Source organism: Erythrolamprus reginae, chromosome 1 (genome assembly GCF_031021105.1).
Source record: "Erythrolamprus reginae isolate rEryReg1 chromosome 1, rEryReg1.hap1, whole genome shotgun sequence".
In the NCBI taxonomy this organism is placed as follows: Eukaryota; Metazoa; Chordata; class Lepidosauria; order Squamata; family Dipsadidae; genus Erythrolamprus; species Erythrolamprus reginae.
The window spans coordinates 214512459-214535069 of record NC_091950.1 but is presented as its reverse complement, the minus strand read 5'-3'; the positions used below and the strand labels follow the sequence as shown (position 1 = coordinate 214535069).

The following is a 22611-nucleotide window of genomic DNA, read 5'->3' as shown; positions in this document are numbered from 1 at the left end:
GGACAGACAGAGAAGGAGGAATTTGCGTTTACGAGGGTTCAGAATGGATTTGCCCTCTGAATTTAAGTTAACAGAAGCTGTCTGTGCTTGGTTAAATAAACAGACAGGCGTGGAGGTCAGCGTGGAGGAGCTGTTACGGGTTCATTGGGCAGCCCCCAGGAGAGACGGCAGACAGAGAGATGTGATCATCGCTTTCCTTAGTGAAAAAAAAGCAGAGATGATTTATAAAACTTTGAAGACTTCTACGAGCCTTAAACAAGACGGAAATGAGATAAGGGTTCTGAGGGATCTTTCCTGGGAAACCCTGAGAGCGAGAGCTGTGTTGAAACCAATTGCAAGCCGGCTATATCAAAGTGGAACCAGATTTAGCTGGGGCTATCCAGTGGCCATCTTGGTGTTCCAGGACAATAAAATGTACAGAGCACGCTCATTGGAGGAGGGAAAGGCTTTGCTGGATCAACTGGGGATTAAGTTTGATGAAACTGGAGCACTAGCATATGAAGAAGAAGAGGCTTTTGACGGTCGGAGTACCCCTGATGAGGAGGAAAGACGAAGGGAAGAGCAGCTGAAGGAGTTAAGCGGGCAGGTGGAGGCCATCAGAAAGGAGCAGAGAAGAACACGGGCTCAGCGTGAGAAGAGAGCCAGAAAGTGATGGTGTTTGGTCCCTTGTCTTGTTGTGGGGGGGGGGGGAAAGGAAAAGGAAAAGAATTATTACTATTACTATTACTATTATTGTTGTTATTATTATTATTATTTTTCTTGGAGATGCCTTGGGATTCCTGTATATCTGTCATTCAGTGGGGGAAGTCTAAGGGGAAGAAAAAGGGGGTTTAAGAATTTAAAATTAAAGAAGAAATTAAAGAAGGAATTAATTAAAGGAGAAAGGAGGGGGGGAGAAATCTTCTCTTTTATAAAATTAAAAAGGGTTGAAAGAGGAGCTAGTTTGAGTGGGAACGCAATCCAGAAAATGTGCCTCAGGTATGGGCAAGGTTTTTTCTTGTCTTCTCCCCTCTCAGTGGGGGGAGCACAGGGGGAGGCACGTTGGGGGGGGGTAATAGGGGTAAAGAAAAGGGAAAAATATAAACCAAGGGCAAAACAAGAGGGGAAAAGGGTGTTTTTGGTATATTATGACGGAGTGTAAGATAATGGTTTTAAATGTGAATGGTTTGGGATCGGATTTGAAACGTTTTAGGATATTAAGGATGGCTAAGCAATATAAGGTGGATATTATGATTTTGACAGAAACACATAAAAGAAGGGGAGGAAGGGATAACTTGATTAATGATAGAAATTGGAAATGGGTGTTTGAGTCAAGAGGAACGCAAAATAGTCGAGGCACAGCGATTCTGATTCATCAGAGGGTTAATTTTGAAGAGGTGGGAATTCAGAAAGACAGAGAAGGAAGGTGGATATTTGTTAAAGGGAAAATAAATCAAAAGAAGTTGACATTAGCAGCAATTTATGCCCCAAATGGGAAAACAAAACAATTTATAATAAATACTAAGAAGAAGTTAGACAATTTTAAGGAGGGCTCAACTTTTTTGGCAGGAGATTTTAATATGCAATTAACAAATGGGAATGCAAATAGCAGGATGTTACATTTAAATAGACTTAATATGGTGGATCTACATGCAGATATTTTAAACAGAGCTACATATTATTCAGCAAGATATCACACATTTAGCTGCATAGACTACATATTAATGAACAGGGGAGGTAATATACAAGTTAAAAAAGTGGACATTAAAAGTATATGGATATCAGATCATGCCCCACTATTGGCAGAATTGGAAATAGGTCAGGAACGAAATCAAAAAATTTGGAGATATAATGCAGTTGTAACTGCTAGGGAACAAGATAAAGAGAAATTGCAAACAGAGTTATCAGAATATTTTAGAATTAATGATGTGGGTGGTATTAAACAATCAATTGTATGGGATGCATGTAAGGCCTTCATGAGGGGACAATGCATATGTATGGAAGCAGATATTAGGAAGAGGTGGGGTAGAGAGAGGGAAAGGAAGATAAGGGAAATAGATTTGATACAAGAGCAGTTAAGAATGACGAAAAGTAGAGATTGGAATAGTTTACTGAAATTGAAAAAGAAACAGTTGATGGTGTATGATGAGATTAAATGGAATAAGATGAGAATGGCGATGCGACAAAAAATACAGAGTTGGGGGACAAGATCAATGCAGCAAATGGCGAGATATCTGAAGAAGAGGAAAGAAAAATCATGTATTTTAGCATTGAGGGACACCAGTGGAGTGGTTAGATATGGTAATGACCAGTTAGAGGAGATAATGAGGAAATATTATGAAGATTTGTATAAAGAGGAGCAAGTGAAGATAGAAGTCCTCAAGGTTGGTAAAATAGTAAGTGAAGAAGACAAACAAATTTTGAATGCAGAAATTACACAAGATGAAATTGCTAGAGTAATTAAAGGGTTAAAACAAGCCAAAGCACCGGGCCCAGATGGGTTTACAGGGGAATTTTATAAAACTTATGTGAATGTTTTGCTGCCGCATTTGGGGAAATTGTTTAATAATATATTGTCAAATCGTGATATCCCGCAGACATGGAAGCTTTCAGAAATTGTTACCATTCCGAAGATGGGTCGAGATTTAAGAGAGCCTGGGTCTTACCGTCCGATCAGTTTGGCAAATCAGGATTATAAAATATTTATGAAAATACTGGCAAATAGATTAGAAAATATTTTACCAAAAATAATTGAAGAGGATCAATATGGATTCGTGAAGGGAAGGAAAATAAGTGAACCAATTAGAAATGTAATGAATGTGATGCACCATGCTACCGCTACTAAAAGGAAATTGGGAATTTTGAAATTAGATGTTTATAAAGCGTTCGATAAAGTTAACCATAGTTATTTATATAAATTATGTAACAAATTAAATATGGGGGAAAAATTTTGTGAAACTATAAAAGAGATTTATAAAGGAAATGAAGCATATATAAGAGTGAATGGACAAAGAACGCAGAGTATTAAAATATTAAACGGCACCAAGCAGGGATGCCCTCTGTCTCCAAAATTATTCGTAATAGCAATAGAGATCTTAGCTAATAAGATAAGACAAGATAACACTTGGGCAGGATATAGAATAGGGAAATTAGAAATGAAAATAAATTTATTTGCAGATGATGCAATTATATTGACCCAGACCCCGATGGAGATGATTAAAGGTATAATAAATATTTTACAAGAGTTTAAGCAGGAATCGGGACTGTCGGTTAATATGGAAAAATCAGAGATTATGTGTTTAAATACAGATCCGAGAGAACAGATAGAAATTAGGAAAGAATCAGGGTTGAAATTAGGACTTAAAAAAATAAAATATTTGGGAATTTGGTTATTAAAAAACCCAGTGAAAATGGAAGAGATTAATTATAGAATAACATGGAGGAAAATGTTGAAACAGATGAGGAGCTGGAAAGATAAAAAGCTAAGGAGACTCTCTAAAATAAGAGCTTTAAAAATGATGATAGCTCCCAAGATGATGTACCTATTTCAGGTGCTGTCGGGGGGGTTATCGGTATGTAAGGTTAAAGAGTGGGACAAAAAATTAAATTATTGGATTGAAGAAGATAAGAGACCAAGAATAAGAAAAAAGTGGTTAATTGCGAATGAAAAAGAGGGGGGATGGGGTGTTCCATGTTTGGAGCTGTATAGGGAAGCTTTTCAAATGGAAAGGTTAATGGAGTTGCAATTAAGTGAAAATAAATGGGCGAAATTGGAAAAACAGATAAACGGGATGAATAATAGAGAATTAATTTTTAGGAAGTGGAATAGGAGAGATATAGGAAAATTAATAGGCCCAATGAAAGGGACTATGGAAATTTGGAAAAAATGGCAAGGGAAAATAGGATTATATAAATCTAAACTGTCATCGCTTTATGTAATAAATAGAGAAAACGAAATTAACTTAAACAGGGTTATAGGAGAGTTGAAGGGAAGAGGGATAACTAAGATAGAACAGTTATACGAGAAGGATGGCAGGCCAAGTAGAAATCGCATAGAATGGTGGTTAGGTAAGGGAAGGTGGCTACAAATAAATGCAATATGTAAATATCTAAATGAAAGGGAGAATAAAGAAGTATTATGGCGGGAGGAGACAGTGTTAGAGAAAATAATAAGAGAAAAAAGTGAGGGGATAAAGGCGCAGGCAACTAATATATACAAACTGCTAGTACAGTCAGATGGGGACACGATTGATGGATTGACTAAATGGTGGCAAAATGAGATATTAGTAGAGGTACAAGAAATGGAAAATATAGTAGAAGATATAAGGAAAATTAAAAATACAAGAATTAGGGAAATGAGAAGGAAAATATTACATAAGTGGTATTTTACTCCCGTTCAATTTGCACATTTTCAGCAGAATGTTAGGGGGAATTGTTGGCATGGTTGTCAAGATAAAGGAGTGTTTATGCATATGTTTTGGGAATGCCCGATAGTGCAGGAATTTTGGCAAAAAGTGAAAGAGGATATCAATGGAATGTTAAATATACAATGGACAATCACTAAGGAAATGGCAGTATTAGTAAAAAGCAATGCGATGGGAGAATTTAGAGAAATAAAAAAAGCAGCAATAGAAAGTGCTCAGGCAGTAATAGTTTTGGGTTGGAAGGATGCGACAAAATGGACAATGCAAAATTGGTATAGGTACATGGTGGATCATATTCAATTTGAAATTATGGAAAAAAGGATAAATTTGGATAATGAAACTGATTTGGGACAGCTGATTGGACGGTGGGACAAGGTAAGACGATATATGACGAGCAGAATCCGAGACCAAGCTACAAGAAATAAACTAGAATCACTCTATAATATGTAGACAGATATATTGCTCTTGGGTTAAGTGGATTAAAAAAGAAATACCCCCAATTTGGTGGTGGGGAATGTGTGTATGTCGGGGTGATGGGCACAATTCACATTTCACTATGCACTGTTTTATGTTGTGTGATTTTAAATTGTTAAAAATCAATAAATAAAATTAAAAAAAAAAAAAAGATGGGATAAATTGCAGTCTCTGTAATTAAGACGAATAGCTTACCAAAGATGCTCTTTTTGTTTCAGACACTACCAATACTTGTAAATGATATTCCATTTAAACAATGACAGAAGGCTATCTCAAAATTTATATGGCAAGTTAAAAAAAAACCTCAAGAACTAGACACAGACTACTGCAAGATGCTAAGGAAAGAGGGGGTCTGGATTTGAAATTATATTTTGATGCCTGATATTTGGTCTGGTTAAAAGAATGAGTAAACCTTCAGAATAAGAGGCTAGTGAACTTAGTAGGTCATGAATTAAGATCTGGTTGTCACAGTTACTGAGAGAAGTGGAATATTATTCTTGCAATAAAAGAGCAAGAGCATCGCCATATTGTATGACATATTATATTATATATAACCAAGACAAAGTTGCATGTCAGCTCTATTCCCAGAAAAGGGAAATAACAAGGTACTTAAAGCTGACATGGGCAGGAAAGGATGTGTCGGACAAGGATAAGCTGATGCAATGGGCAAATGTTTTTTTTGGGTTTTCTATGCTGGGAAATCACCTGAAAAGATGCCAAAATGTTATATAACATGGTTAGACAATTAAATAGGAGTAAGATCATTGTTTGTCTGTAACAACAAAAAATATTTATATGATGAATTCAGACCAGAATGTTCCTTGGCTAAGGGGACTCCCAGATTCCTGCTAAGACCTTTTACAAAAGCTATTACTCTTAATGTTTTTTTCCTTCCAATAAATGATCAATATATTATTCATTGGTCTCCTGTTGAATTTTTGAGTATATTTCTCTCAGTTATTTATGGTATGACAAAGTTAAAGTAAATGTTGACTTCAACAACCATTTTGTCAGACCTAAGAGTTTGGAATAAATATAAAACATGGTTTTCCACTAAGGTGTTGGTTTCATAACAGGAAGCTTTTTTTAAAAGAAAAGAAATGGAGACAAGGCCGAACTGATGGACTTATGGTAAAATAATATCTTTCAACTTAGGGAACCCTACCTTCAAGCCTAAGGGGGAACTAGAATCAAAAGATCATGTTTGTCATTGGTTTACATATTTACAATGGAAAGAAAGATTTAAATCAGATAAAAAGAATCATGGGTTTAACTTTGTTAAAAAATTAACTGGAAATTCTACTATATGGTAGTGATGAACAAAGAATTGCTAAAGTCTATAAAGTCTTATTTAATTTAAATCTGGAAAATGAACAAATAAAATATTATATGATTCAGTGGGCAAGAATTTGGGATATAATGTAATGCTTGGACAGTGGGAGAATATGTAGAATAAAAGTTTAAAGTTTACATTAAATTATAATTTAAAAGAAAATATGATATATTGTTGGTATTTAACTTCAGCTGAATGTTGGAAACGTCAATGTAAAGAAGGGACTTTTAATCATCTATGGTGGACGTGTGATAAACCAAAGAAATATTGGAGTATAATTCATATCTTGATACAGATAATTCTTAAAGTGAATATAGAAAGAAGATAAGAGAGTTTTAGTTTGAATTTAATGGAATAAGACTTGGGAAAAAGACTTGGGAAAAAAGTTCAGAACTGATGTTATATATGTTGACAGCAGCAAGACTACTCTACACACAGAAATTGAAGGTCACCTTGATCCCCAGAATAGATGAATGGCTACAAAAACTGATAGAGTTAGTAGAGATGGCTAAACTGACTGCTGATCAAAAAAAAAATACAAATACTTTCATTTCTACTTGGAAACCATTTCTGGACTTTAACCTTAAGGTGGAAAAAAAATGAACCTCTGATTTTGGGTTTTACTGATTAGATAGATTAGTTATTATAGAAATGGCTATTTTAGCCACGAGAAATTGAGATAGCTAAAGGCACTTTGAATTCAAATCAGGGCAAAGGAGAATATCTGAAATACGGATGATAGGATTTGAAAAGGAGGTAGCACAGGATGAATGATAAATTGGATAAATAAATTGGATAAATAATTAAGAAATTTGGATTAAGAATTTGACATTTGATATTATATTGTATTGTATTCTAATTTGAGGTATGTGAATTTGAATCTCTGTAAGGTGTGGAAAAACAATAAAAATTTAGACCCTAAAAAAGAAGAAATGGCTATTTTATATTATTATGAAAAAGTAAAAAGTTGACGGTAGATGTTAATGCCTTATTTTATTGTGCCAAAGGAGTTGGAAGCCAATTACTTTTTTTTCTTTTCCTCTTGCTTTCCCCCACTATCCCCTTCCTTTTCTCTTTTCCTAATTTCCCTATATTTACTTTTGTATTCTCTTTGTATGTCACAATATAAATTAATAAAAATCTATATAAAATTCCAACAAAATCTCAATGACCTTTTATGTTGTTTTAAACAGGCAATAGTACTTAGACTCATATACTACTTCACAGTGCTTTGCAGCACTCTCTAAGTGCTTTACATAGTCAGCATATTGCCCCCCATAATCTGAGTCCTCATTTTACCCACCTCAGAAGGATGGAAGGCTGAATCAACTTTGAGCCGGTGAGAATCGAACTGCTGGCAATCAGTAGAATTAGCCTCCAATACTGCATTCTAACCACTGTGCCACCATTGATGGGCAAGGCTCCCAACTCCACACAGCACAGGTACCATATTCAAGCCAGTAGAGCTTCTAGCCCTTCAGCAGACTTCTTTTAAGGGAGATAGATTGTCTCTGGCACTTTTACAAGAGTTCTGAGGTTTCCAAATCTTCCTTCCTTCCTCTGTTTGTTGGAAATAGATGTATCTTTCAGCACTACTACTGTGAGAACTAGGCTATATGGACATTAACAATCACTTACATAACTCAAAATCTACAATTTAATCTACTTGGCTGAAATTTGGGCACGTCTACCCACAAGTAATTGCTGCTATATACAGCAGGACTTCCTTCTGCCTGTATTAGTAGAACTAATAAAAGTGCTCATGCTGAATTTTTATTTTTATTTTGAATTTTCAAAATTGAAAGAAATTACAAATGTATAAACTGCTTTTTTTGCAACTTGTCATAGAGAATGTGTATGATCTTAAAACGCAGTCTGAATAAATATATTTGAATTGTACCGGTGGCTGCATGGTTCCTAACAAATATTCTTACTTTGTACTTAATTTCTAGAAGCTTAATTTTCACTATTACAGATATAGGTATTTTTAAAAACAGAAATAATGAATTCAAGTTATCAGTTGGAACTTTAGGAACAACTTGATCTACTGAGTCACAGTGACCCAGGAATATTTCATTTTTTAAAAAAACTAAGTAAACTACAGTTAAATACATTTGGCATTTGAAAGCCTTAAAACTCCTGGAGATTAATCAGCTCTAGAGTTATACAAATTTAAATGAGTGGAAAAGCAACAGCACTTTTCAAAGCCAATTTTCTGGTCACAGTTGAAACTTTCTCTGAATACAGACCAGTAACTCGGCATGCTGTATAAAATGTCAAGAAAAAGAAGGTGTTTTCCTATAAGCCAAGGGAGTAATTTAGATAGTATTTTATCGTAAGAAACTGAGCCAATGGAAATTATGTAATAATTGAAATGCACATGGGAATAATAGTAGGGAAAAGGTCATTCATTTCTATGTTAGCTAATTAAGTAACATGTGCTTTTCCAACCTGGTTATATTTAATACAGTATATTCAATACACACTTGGCTATCTTTTGGACCATTTCTGGGAGCTGCAAGAAATATAACTGAGTGATAACTGAAACAACATTCAACAGCATCCACCCTCATTTTAAATATAAAATAATAATAGAACTAGAAATGACTATCAATTAACAATTCTATTTTAGCAATATCAATATGAATCAATATATTTAAAGATATATTTGCATATTATTAAAGTATTACCTAATGCAACAATTCTTTACCTCATCAAACATTGTTTGCATGACAAAACTCAAATTTTGCATCCTACCTTATACAAAAAACTAATAATGATATTGCTTAGAAGATTTTTTTTAAATGTTTCTTTTTTTAAAAAAAAGACAATGAAGATATACCGTAGATTGATCCCTATAGTATGAAAGTATCCAATTACAAGTTTCTGTTAAAAGAAATATGAATGAAACAAAATTAGTCATATTAATTTAATATAATTCATTCAAGTTAATGATTTAAAATGTATAATTGATGGAATCACAAAAATAAACATAAATAAAATTATAATAATAAACATGATTAAAAACATGAATAAAAAATCTACAAATTGTAGAGTAGGTTGTTAATATAATTATGTTAATATAACTGATTTTATATCCTATTGTATCCTATTATCAAGCTCACCTTCTGAAATGCAGATTTGCCCATAGTCTAAAACAAATGTAATCATTATTTCAACTTGAATTTTAAAAATGAGTATTGCTTGTATGGAGTAAAAAAGATTATTATGGAAACAGTTAAATGGAAGACGTCATTAGGCAACTGGCCCTTCATGTGAAGCTGCTTTAACACAAGCAATTGCCAAGCATCCATTTCTTCTTTTCTATTGTTATAGTTCAAAATAATCTTAAGGATGTTTTGTCTTAAGGAAAAATGATCTTAACAAAACTCTTTATGTTTGTGACTGTAGTGTATAATTTCCTTTGAATTATTTAATTTCAAGTATCCATATTTCAATCCCAAAGTGCCCAAAAATTGGTTAGAAAATTGCTTGCAAATGGATGAAAAACATTTATACAGTACCAGTAGTTTCATCCTAGATTTATCTTGCAATCCCCTGAGAAAAATAGCATTTATGGAAATGAAAATGTAGGAAATGTTTATAAGTTTGGCCTGGATGTTCTATGTTTAAAAAATAATATTTTCAAACATCTTTAGGGCAGTTTCTTTTCCTGCATGCAATATTATGTATGTTTCCTGAATATTTAAATTGAAGAATTTTAAGACTACAAACTCTTTAATACCTTGAAGCAAAAGTTATCAAACTTTATGATATTGTAAAAATGATAATTGTAGTTATGTGTCTGATTCATGAGTAAAACTAATGATTTCATTGGGTTTAGGATTAGATAATTAAGAAGTGTACTACTTACTAAAAGCTATTACAATCTTACTAACAAGTAAACATGTATCACTTATCTAGATTTATTAAAATAAACTTCAATGCATTTTCTGAGGCTAGTTTCATCAGCATTACAGGCAAAGTATCGTATTTTTCAGAGTATAAAATGCATCTTTCCTTTCCCTAAAAAAGGGTGGAAACGTTGGTGCATCTTATACACCTAATACAGCCATTTTTGCTGTCCTGAAGCCCTGCTCCCATCTGCAGAGAGCTCCCGGGTGCTAGCAGATGGCAAAAATGCCCTGTTTTTGCCAAAAATCAGCCATTTTCTACCTGTTTTGTTCACAAAGTGGGGTGGACAAAGGGTCTGGGAAGCCTGCAGAGTGCTCCTGGGAACTGGGGGAAAGCAAAAATGTCTCCATTTTTATGAAAAAATGGCCAAAAATGGCCTGTTTTTTACAAAAACGGCAGCATTTTTGCCATTCCCTAGCATCTAGGAGCTGTCTGCAGGCTTCCCAGATCCTTTGCCTACCCAATCTTTGCAAAAAAACCAGGCAAAAACAGGACTGTTTTTCTCTTCTAATTACCCTATCTAGCATGACTGGAGAAGGAACTCTGGAAGTTGGACTCCACTACTCTTAACACTGTCAGGTTTGAAGAACCCTGAGTTAGGGGTTAGGGATGCAAAGGTCATCAAACTTGGCAAGTTTAAGACTTGTTTGACTTCAACTCCCATTCCTGAGCTAGCATCACTGGAGGAGGAATTCTGAGAGTTGAAGTCCACTAGTCTTAAAGATGTCAAGTTTGAAGTTTGTAAAAAGTGTACCTAGTTGTAAAAAGTATTCTGCTACACTGGCATTTTATTAAATAATATATTACTACACCATTTGGTTAAGAATACTTTTTTCTTTGTTTTCCTCCTCTAAAATCTAGGTGCGTCTTATGCTCCAGTGCGTCTTATGCTCCGAAAAATATGGTAATCATCATCAGTTTTCTTCATTTTCCATTTAAAAGCCAGAAATATTAATTAATGGATAAAAAATTGACCCTTCCTAATGTATACACTTCCATGGATATTCAAAAGTCTTCAGGTTTAGTCCCACATCAGAAGTCATTAGCAGTAAACCAGCTAGAAATCACAGTGCTTCTGTAACTAAGAATGATTTTGATAAGACAACTGGACCTGTGGAACAAGTTGCAACAGTGCTCCCCTTGTGCTTGTGCTTGCACAAACACAAACAGTTCTTTAAAGCCCTTTTATCCCCACCTATGTTGTTTGCAAGCCCACAATTTGAGAATTTGAGGCTGGAATGGAAATAAAAGTTTCATCATAATCTCACATTTTAAACCTAGAGAAGTAAGCTTAGCTTCAATGGAGTGCCCTACAAGATAGATCAGCCTAAGAAATAAAAGCCATATAGATCAGGATTATTTTTATTGTAACAGTTATAGTAACTGAATATTGCAAGTATGACTGTGCTTCTCACTTTATCTTACTGAAAATTAGCCAAGGGTCTGTCTGAGACATTTATTCAAACTAATTTCTTGACCTGGCTTCAAGACCTGCTTATCCAATTGTTGCCTTCTTAATAGCTCTTCCTCTTATACTTCACAGCCGTTCCTTATGGCGTCCACATGGACAGAAATAAATTAGCTTATGGATGTACCAAAGGAAAAAGAAGTTGCAATATTATTTGAAGAATTGTTGATCTCAAATAAAATATAAAAATAGAAGATAATTTAATTTGCTAATTTCTTTCTCATCACACTCCTGCATCTATAGGTTCCTAATAAATGTATCTTCACAGAATAAGTGCAAATACAGTAAAGCAAATAGAATTCTGTTTGTTTCTTTTATATATATATAAACTCAAAATAAATAGAATATTTCAAAATCTAATGATTTTTTCAGTTTCAGTACACCAGACAAGTTTTGTATTAGAAAAATAAATCTGGGAAAGGAAGAATTTCAGTGTAGAATATTTTTAGCAATAACATGTTAATAAAGGGCTAGAAAAACACTTTACTTATTAAGTCTCAAATTTATCTGTGAAAAGTTCTAGAAATATAAGATTCTTATACTAAAATAGAACCTTAGCATCCTCTTCAGCTAGATGGCCTGTGTCTTAATGAAGCTTGCCTGGCTCAGATGTTGAAAAAATGATTTCATTAGTAATAGCATAGAACAGCCCATTTTAAAGAACATTATTCACCACAGGATCAATATGATACATCTAATGAACTTTTCTTTCTGTTTGAAATGTGAAATCTAGCATGGCCTTTTACAATATTCATGGGATAAAAAGAAAATTCATATTCATTTATGTTTCTTAAATATAGAGATGCATGTGTGTGTGTACACACGCATGTGCGCACACGCACACACATTCTTTCATCAACATACAAATTTAAGTTAAGCCTGCATTGTTATATGCTTTTGGTTATTTTTTGAAACCCCACCCAGTCAATCTATAAGTTAACACTTAAAGAATCTTCTTCCTACCTTTCTCTCTCTTTCAGCAGGGTCTCTGGATTTCTCTTCTCAAAAATGCACCAACATTGTGAATGCAACCCGAGGAAACTCTTACCTTCTTCCAGGGTTCCAGTCTGCTCTGACGCAGGTGATGGGGGTGGAGAAGGAGGCAGGTTAGCTGTTTCTTCAACTGCTAATGATTAAACAATAGAAAGAAAACACACCTATTAATTAATCTAAAACCAAAATATACTATTGGAGTCAAACTCCATTGTTTCAGTCTGTATCCAATAAATTGAATTTCATGAGTTCAAGTTAATCTCAAGAGTTTTTAATATTGTACAACTGAACTACCCACTCAATTAAAATTAAAACTTGTGCATTTATAAACAAATACAAATATGCATAAATGTTTCTATGTGGGGGTGCTTGGCTGACATGGCAGCTCTTTGGATAATTAACATTGTAAATCTTAGATGACAATAAAACCTAGAAAGAAAGAAAAATCAAACAATTGCATTTTCAGTTTACAGAGGCCAGAGCAACACCTGCTGGCTAGGACCTGAGACCTAGTGAGAGAAGGAGGAGAGAAAGGTATTGTCCCACATGCCTAACAGCGCACAAACCATATAACTACAAACCAATACCGATAGGCATTGTTGATTTTCTTGGTAAGTATTGTTTTTCAATAAATTGTTAAGATGTCTGGCTTGGTGCAGTGTAACATTTGTTTGGCAGTTGTGTTCCATAGTACCTTGTGGAACTTGGGGTGCTGCCCTCTTTGCACAAGGACATCTAGTTTATATGGCGAGATCTCTAGGTTGCAGTCCTTAGTTTGTACCCTGCAGTCAGAAGTGGAAAGATTATCCCAGCCACGTGCTGTAATGCAGCCATGTGTGCAGCCTCCACTTCCTCAGCGCCCCTTGAGGAGAAGGGCTGTGTGGACAACTGCTGGTTCAGGAAGATTACATGCAGTGGAGCACAGATGTAGCAATTTTGGTCTCTCTGTATCTAACTCCTATAATGTTCTTGCGGATTTAATTGGTAAGGTTGTTGTGGATATTAGCGAGGTCCCTCAGGCAGAGTATGGGGGGATGTTCCAAGGGGAAGTTGTTGCATAGTGTTACCAAACCATCAAGTGCAGTTAGTAGAAATAAAAAGGGGACGCATTTTCTTGTGGGTGACTCCACAGTTAGAGATGTTGATTTGGGACAGAGTAAGGATGTGGTGAAGATGATGAGGTGTCTCCCAAGGGCCACTGCCAGCAGGGACAGGAGGCGGATTACTACTACTACTACTACTACTAATAATAATAATAATAATAATAATTTATTAGATTTGTATGCCGCCCCTCTCCGCAGACCCGTCAATATTGTCAAGGCTGTGAGTAAAGTTAATAACGTTGATGTGGTGGTGCATCTTGGCACAAATGATTTGTCCCAGAGAAACGTTAATCTAGAAAAAGAGATTTTCAATGTCTTAGCATGGAGCTGGGCAGAATAACTGATTCAGTGACTTTCTTAGAGGTGTTACCAGTTTGTGGTCAGGAGGATAAAACAACTTGTATTGCAGAGTTTAATATGTGGTTAAGGTAGTGGTGTAAAGCTGAAGGTTTTGGCTATGTTAGTCATGATGTCAGTAGGTGGTCTAATAGGGAGTTGTTTAATAGAGATGGTTTGCATCCATCATACAGGGGTACCCAGGTGCTTGGTGAGGGATTCAGAACTTTTTGGGACAGGCATTTCAACTAGGTAAAGGGGACAGAGATGTAACTGATGTGGATAATTTCTGTCCCCAACCAATAAGGATAAATCAGTTTGTTGAAGTTTATGAAAAGGGAGCTGTAAATAAAATAGATGTAATTGTTGATGATAAGGGCCAAACTAATAATGATAATAATGTTCTTCCTGTAATGTGCATGAATGCTCAAAGCTTGAGCAACAAACTCTGTAAGTTAATGGCCATAATATCTAGAGATAATTTGGATCTGGTTGCCATAACTGAGACATAATTTAAGAACTCCAAAGAATGGGAAATATCCATACCAGGATATACATTGTATAGGAAGGATAGAGTAGAGAGAAGGGGAGGTGGAATAGCAATTTATGTTAAGGAAAGTCTAAAAGCAACACACATTCAAAACACATGCAAAGAGCTGGAGACTCTCTGGGTTTGCATGCAAACTAAAGAGGGTTCTGTCATTAGAATTGGGGTGATCTATGGGCCTCCAGGGCAATCTGAGGATTATGACAACATGATGATAGATGAAATTACCCAAATGGCAGTAAAAGGAGATATTGTGGTTATGGGTGATTTCAACATGCCTAACATTGACTGGAATATCCCTAGTGCCCTTATGCAAAAGTAAGAATATAGTAGAGGCCCTTATAGGAGCAGCTCTGGCACAGCTGGTTAAGACACCGACTAGAGGGGAGAATATTCTAGATTTAGTTTTTACAAATGGGAATTGGGTTTCAGAGATTAAAGTGGGATAAAATTTAGGTTACAGTGACTACCTATGTTTGTGGTTTGATATAAAAACTGATTGTGAACAATCCTATACTACAACCAAAGTATTGGATTTCAGAAAAACAAATTTCAATGAAATGGGGACATATTTAAATAATGTATTAAAGGGGAGGGATAAAACGGCAGGAGTGAGTGCCCAGTGGACTGTATTTAAAAAAGGCCATTTTAAAGGCCACTGGACTGTATGTAAGGCAAATAACTAAAGGTAAAAGGAGGAAGAAACCACTATGGTTTAGTAATGATATAAGGATTATAGTCAATGAAAAAAAGTCTGCTTATAGGAGGTTTAAAGAGTTTGGAAGTATAGCTGACAGAGAAGTGTAAAATAATGCACTTGTGAAAAAGGAATCCTCAATCTGAGTATTGTATTGGGAGTTCTGTGTTAGCAAAAACTTCAGAAGAGAAGGATTTAGGGGTAGTGATTTGTGACAGTCTCAAAATGGGTGAACAGTGCGGTCAGGCGGTAGGGAAAGCAAGTAGAATGCTTGGCTGCATAGCTAGATGTATAAAAAGCAGGAACAGGGAGAGTGTGATCCCGCTGTATAGAGTGCTGGTGAGACCACATTTGGATTACTGTGTTCAGTTCTGGGGACCTCACCTACAAAAAGATATTGATAAAATTGAATGGGTCCAAGGATGGGCTAAAAAATGGTGGAAGATCTGAAGTATAAAACTTATCAGGAAAGACTTAATGAACTCAATCTAGAGGACAGAAGGGAAAGGAGGGGGCAAGATCAAAACATTTAAATATGTTAAAGGGTTAGATAAGGTTCAGGGAGGAACTGTATTTAATAGAAAAGTGAACACAAGAACAAGGGGGCACAATCTGAGGTTAGTTGGGGAAAGATCAGAAGCAACGTGAGAAAATATTATTTTACTGAAAGAGTAGTAGATGCTTAGAACAAAATTCCAGCAGACATGGTTGGTAAATCCATAATAACTGAATTTAAACATGCCTGGGATAAAGATACTGTATATCCATCCTAAAATAAAATATAGGAAATAATATAAGGGCAGGCTAGATGGACCATGAGGTCTTTTTCTGCTGTCAACCTTCTATGTTTCTATGTTTCTAATGCTTGATTATAAAGTTTGGAAGGGTTTTACAAATCACATCTAAAATTCACATGTGAATTTGAGAGACCAGTACTGTAATTTATTATTTTCATATATCATTGATTACAATTTAAACAATTTTTTTCTGGCATCATCTTCATTGTTTAAATAAGTGCCAGCTAAGTTTTTAAGACCAGAATAAAAATTATGATGCTAGCTTCCTATTAATTGTCTTTTTGGTGGTAGATGACATAATGTAAGTGGCACAGGAGCATAAGAATGGCTTGAGCAGAAATCAGTGTTAAATATACCTAAGTAATATTTCCTAGACTTTCTCTTGAAATACTAGGCAACAACCAGGCAAACTTAAACATTCCTTTGACCAATTTACATTATTACAGAATAAACCACTTTTTAGTCTTATTTATGGTTTCTGTAAGATACGCAGATTAAAGCTGAATCAATAGGAAAATGAATCTATTATATATAAAGCAGTGGTGGATTGCTACTGGTTCACCCTTCTGTAGGGCAATTGATAGTGGCACACCCACCCAGACGTCATAACAGAAGATCTGCACATCAGAAGTGGCGTGTGCATGAGCTCACATCTCCGAACCAGCAACAAAGGTAAATGAAACCCATTACTGATATAAAGGTTTAGTATCCATACTATGTTCAGAAATTATTATTCTTGTGAGAGAGTGAGTGAATGAGAGAGGGAGGGAGGGAGGGATTAAATGTGTGCTTAAATTTCAGGATGAAATGAATTGAATGTAACTACAGCTTTCTGCTCACAGAAAATATATTTGTTCCTAAAAGCAGACACCCCTTTTAATTGATTTATGTTCTATTTTTTATTTCTATTAATATTTACAGCAAGCCCCCAACTCTCAGGAACAATTTTTCTTTTAAACCTGCAGAGGTTTGGACAACTGATTAAAATTTGACAGTCTATCAATTTATGCATGTGCATAGATATGTGTAACTAAACATGCTTATTTATATATAGAAATATTTATGTCCCATTTGGTTGCTCTTGGGTTGGCCTGGTTCTAAGAACCAGTAGTACCGCTGGTGGCAGGCTCTGCCCAGTATGCTTCTATGCATGCACAGAGGCATCACGAGCATGAACCAGTAGTAAAGGGTTTTAGAACCCACTACTGCTCCAAACCTTATCCTCACATGCTTGTGAGATACAGTATATTGACCCAAAGTAACTGCATGAGCAATATGACCAAACAGGGCCCTAAACCTAGATTTCTCACCTCCAATATATTCCATTGGGGTTTTTTATCCATTGCCCCTTATTTTGATTGCTGGGAAAGTTAAAAAATATTTAAAGAATAAACATCCTATTTTGAAGTTTGTATTATTTATATAAAAATCATCAAAAAATGGACTGTAACCTTTCTATCTTTCCTAAAAAGCTGCAAAATAGTTCTAAATGAGTCAGCTCTCAGGTATTAAAAATAAAATAAATTACACAATTTTTAAAAATGGGAAAGCTATAATTCAACACACCACAAACATACATCTAAGATAATTTGCTTTACCTAAAGGAAATTGCGCTGGCTGACCTTTGAACTGGGCTTCTTTTTCCTGTTCACTTTTCAGAACTGCCACAGCTTCAGCAGTTACTACTTGGACTATTCTTGCAGATACTTCTTCTGGGACAGATGGAAGATTAGCAACAAGGCAAACAAAAGCATGTTAATGATATAGGAAGACAGTAAGAAAGACACATGCACATACAATTATTTTGGATCTAGGTTGCAATTCTGAAAGCACTTTTCCATAATACCTTATGCTCAACTTACTCTATTTTGCTAATTTAGTACTGCTGGAAGAAAGAAAGAAAGAAAGAAAGAAAGAAAGAAAGAAAGAAAGAAAGAAAGTCTGCCTGCCTATGTATGATATCACCCATCCATCCATTCATCCATCCATTTACCTACCTACCTACCTGCCTACCTTTCCACATATAGTTATTATTAATTCTAGTCTCCATGACTGCATTTACATCAAAAATGTTGAAGAGCAGTACTTGTACTTCAGCTGGAATGAACAATCTAAATCCTTCAGATATTACTCCCTTCCTATTCATTGGTTGTTGGGAACTGCTGTTTAGCAACATTTGGAGAACTGCAGATCCCCTTCCCAAGCACTATAGTGAAATTATTTGAAAACTCTTTATTTAGAATACTTAATCTGTGGCAGGAAAGCATTATCCTACCAAGTGATTAGTACTGTATAGACTTAATTGCTAATTTTAAAAAAGAGGACTGTCTGTGCATACTGTCTTTAGGGGTTCTGAGATTTGGTTAGTGAATGTGGGCAGGTTCAAGGTTAAATAAAAGCATGGGTGTTTAGTATTAGACAGAATGAAGTAATATGTCAACCATCTCAGCAAATCGGTTAGTTACATCATTACTATCACCCACCATCTTGCTCAATTATGCTCTTTTTCTATTGAAGAGAGATTAATATCAGATTTAGTTGTCAAAGTACTTCTACTAAGTTTGGTTTTATTTAGGAAGAACATCCCAGCATGCTTTGCTTAAGGTGACAAAATGCTTTTGGTAGTTTCACTTTAATACTAATGATCAGGAAAATCTCCCTTCCCTTAGACTCTTGTTTCAGTATCATAAGGAACTGACACATTTGTAGATAATTTGGCAAAATTGTTTAAAATTTGTTATTGTCCTTTAAGATTAGAGTGAGAGAATGGAAAAACTTCGTTCTGTTTTTATACAAACAAGGGGGGAGGAATTGCATCCCTATAGTACTTAATAGCCATAGCATCATTGCAAGAACTGTCTTGTTTCCAGAAAACTAAAAGCACATGGAATTAATTAACCTTTGAAGTCCAGACAGAAGAAACTACAGCTGAGAGTGTTATGTTCTGGGTCCCCTCTGTTCTTTTATAAGGATGAATACCCAAAGCATATTTTCTCTGTTAGAACATATAAACAGAATCCAGACCCAAATTATACAGAGGTTTATAGTAATCCTCAAAAACTCCATTCGGGCCTCAAAGCCTATTGGCAGCCAATGAAACTTTTTCAAGATAAGGTGTTATTCTATTAAACTGGACCATTCTGCTGAGCTGCAGCATTCTGTGCAAGTTGAGGCTTCTGAGTCATGTTCCACAGTGTTCCACTTACAGCAAATTACAGCACTCTGAATACACCCAGAGATGCCAATTGGATGAGTTACTCTTCTCAGTGTCCATGGCCACCCTGACACTTGCTGTTCCAGTGGAAGCCAGAAGTCCAGGCAGATCATTCATACAATCCCATTCATAGCAATAGGTGGATCAACTGATTCATTCTGTTTTTTCCCATTCAATCCCATATCCCCTTCAGACGGTCAAGATTTCTACTATGGTACATTTCCTGTTCAGTCCAAGATATTGATTATAATAGCTGAGGCCTTTACCAGAACAAGTAAGTTTAATCAGAACGTGCCAACCGGGCAGGTACAGGCTTAAGAGCACAGACATGAGTACACAGACTTATATACAGGACGCCTTCTGAGGCAGCTACCAATCACATACAGAGGAAAGTTCCCGCTTACAAGTAACTGGGCTTACGCGCCCAATCAGCACCCTGGAGAGGGATACGCGAGCTAGATTCTGACAGCCGGCTGTTACTATGCAGACACAGCACTCCTGCCCCTTCGGCTGACACAGACATAATCTTTTAAATACGCCGGTCTGCGACAGATTCTCTCGGAGCGCCGGGGCTCTGTGGAATGTTCCGAACCAACGATCTCGGCCGGATGGATCGTTTTGGGAGCCTGAACCACCTCCTCTTCCCTGCTATACGTCGAGGAAGGATTCCTTGAAGTTTCTGCTGCCGTGGGCGGTTCCTGAAAACACTCCCCCTGGAACTCATTGGCTTCCCGGTCTCCATACCTATCCTCTCTATTAAGTCTAATCTGATCCAGGTGTCTTTTCCAAATTCGCCCGTCCCTTAGCTCTACCTCGAACGAACGAGGCCCCAGTTCCCTGCATACTATACCTTTCTCCCAATTCTTTTGGCCCGAATAGGCACGGGCAAATACCGCGTCTCCTACGGACACCTCACGCCTGGCTGCTTCTGGCCATTGCACTGTTCCCGCATACCCTGGGTGCAACCTGTCGAGTATAATCCGCAATTTGCGACCCATTAAAAGTTCCGCTGGCGTCCTTCCCGTGGTTACACATGGGGTGGTATGTTGGGCCATGAGCACATCAGCCAATCTGGCCTTCCAAGAGTTCTGGGGCAACCTTTTGAGGGACTCTTTAATTGTCCTAACTGCCCGTTCCGCCTGGCCATTACTAGCCGGATGCCAAGGCGAGGTTAAGGCATGTCTAATACCAGCAGTCGCTAAAAATGATTCAAATAGGACAGATGTGAACTGCGGGCCGTTATCCGAGACCAGCAGGTCCGGGAATCCATGCGTGGCAAATAGGGTCATTAAAGATTCTATGATGGCCTGTGACTGAGTGGACTGCAACTGGGCCACCTCCACCCACTTGGAGTATGCATCCACGGTGATTAAAAATGTTTGCCCCATGAAGGGACCGGCCAAATCTATGTGCAAGCGTGTCCAGGGGCTAGATGGTGGTTCCCATGTTAAAGGTTCAGCCCGTGGGGGCAAGGACCTGCTCTCCTGGCAAACAGCACAGTTAGCCACACACTGCTCTACTTCCTTATCTAATGCTGGCCACCACACGTAATCCCTGGCCAGACCCTTCATTCTAACTATTCCAGGGTGCCCCTTGTGCAGCAGGGACAACACCTGGTTCCTCAGCTTGCCTGGTATAACCACTCTGCCACCCCTTAAAAGAACTCCTCTCTCTACTGAAAACTCCGTGCGACAGCGGAAAAACGGAATGAACTGGTCAGCTGGGGTAGCGAGTGGCCACCCCCTCAAAACCCATTGCCTTACCTGGGCTAAAATGTGGTCTTTCCCTGTCTCTCTAGACACCTCGGGGGCAGCCAATACTAATGGCCCTTCTGTCAGAGCAAAAACGGAGCTGGCGGGTGCAGGGTCTGTTAATTCCTCATGTACTGGGCACCTGCTGAGTGCATCGGCATGCGCTATGTGACGACCCGGTTTATAGGCCAATGTGTAGGTGTAATTGGCCAAAAAAACAATCCAGCGTGTCATACGCGGAGACAACACAGCTGGGCTCTGGCGGTTACCTGAGAGTAACCCTAACAAGGGCTGGTGGTCCGTTACTAACTCGAACCTTCTGCCATACAAATACTCGTGGAAACGGCGAACTCCCGCCACTAGGGCCAATGCCTCCTTATCTATTTGCCCATAGTTTCTTTCTGCCGTGGCCAAAGTCCGAGAAAAAAACGCCAAAGGGGCTTCCGAGCCATTTGGCAATCTGTGGCTGAGGACTGCCCCCACTCCGTACCTGGAAGCGTCACAGGTGAGAACTAATGGCAGACTTGGGGAATACTGAGCCAGGACACTGTTTGAGGTGAGTATCCCTTTGACCCCTCTAAAAGAAGCTTCTTCCCACTCCCCCCAGTGCCAAGCAGACCGCTTGTCCAAAAGCCTATGCAACGGTTCTGCCACCGAAGCCTTATGCGGGATAAACACTGCATAGAAGTTCAAGAGACCCAGGAAAGCCTGCAGCTCCTCCTTCGACTGGGGTCTGGGGGCATCCCAAATGGCTCTAGTCTTTTCAGGGGTGGGATGGATTCCCTTTTCATCCACCCTGAAACCCAGGAAATCAACCTCTGGAACCCCAAAGACACACTTTTTTTATTTGAGCTTCAGTCCCGCTTCTTGAAACTTAAGCAATACCTTCTTAACCCTGCGAAGAAGTTCGTCCTCGGAACTCCCCAAGACCAGGACATCGTCAAAGTAGGGCACCGTGCCTTCCAGCCCATACAGCAACCGCTCCATCAATCCCTGAAACATACCCGGTGCAATAGAGACCCCAAATTGTAGCCTGTGGCACCTGAACACCCCCCTATGTGTTATAATTGCCTGGGCTTCTGCAGTCATGGGGTCTACGGGGAGCTGCTGGTAAGCCTGGGATAGGTCGAGCTTGGCAAAGATCTTGCCATTACCCAGAGTGTGAAGTAACTGCTGCACCACTGGGAGCGGGTACGAGTGGTGAGCCAGGGCCTTATTTACAGTGCATTTATAGTCCCCGCACAGTCTCAATCTCCCATCCCCTTTAAAAGCGATGACCAGTGGGGTCTCCCAGACAGCCTGGTCAACTGGCTCTAACACCCCTTGGGCAATCAGACGGTCCAATTCAGCATCAACTTTTGGCCTGAGGGGAATGGGCACCCTGCGGGGCTTCAGCCTCACTGCTGGTACCTTGGGGTCAAGGCTAAAAGAAATCGGGGTTCCGGTGTAGCAACCCAGCTTGTCATCGAAGACAGAGGGGAATTCCTTAGTAAGCTCCTGAAATACAGATTCCCCTCTCACAACGTTCACCCCCGCAACAGAAAGCCCCAAGGACTTAAACCAGTCTAAACCCAGGAGGC

The 22611-nt window shown here is 37.7% G+C and overlaps 1 protein-coding gene across 1 annotated transcript in view; it reads right to left on the bottom strand.

The window, feature by feature from the left end:
- MAP2 (microtubule associated protein 2) overlaps window positions 1–22611 on the bottom strand; it is a 136016-nt gene that overhangs the window by 59676 nt on the left and 53729 nt on the right. Inside the window, exons 3-4 of the mRNA XM_070758313.1 lie at window positions 17665–17778; window positions 12642–12719 (exon numbers count right to left, since the gene is read on the bottom strand). Of these exons, the coding sequence (XP_070614414.1) occupies window positions 12642–12719; window positions 17665–17778 (192 nt within the window). The remainder of the gene's footprint in view (window positions 1–12641; window positions 12720–17664; window positions 17779–22611) is intronic.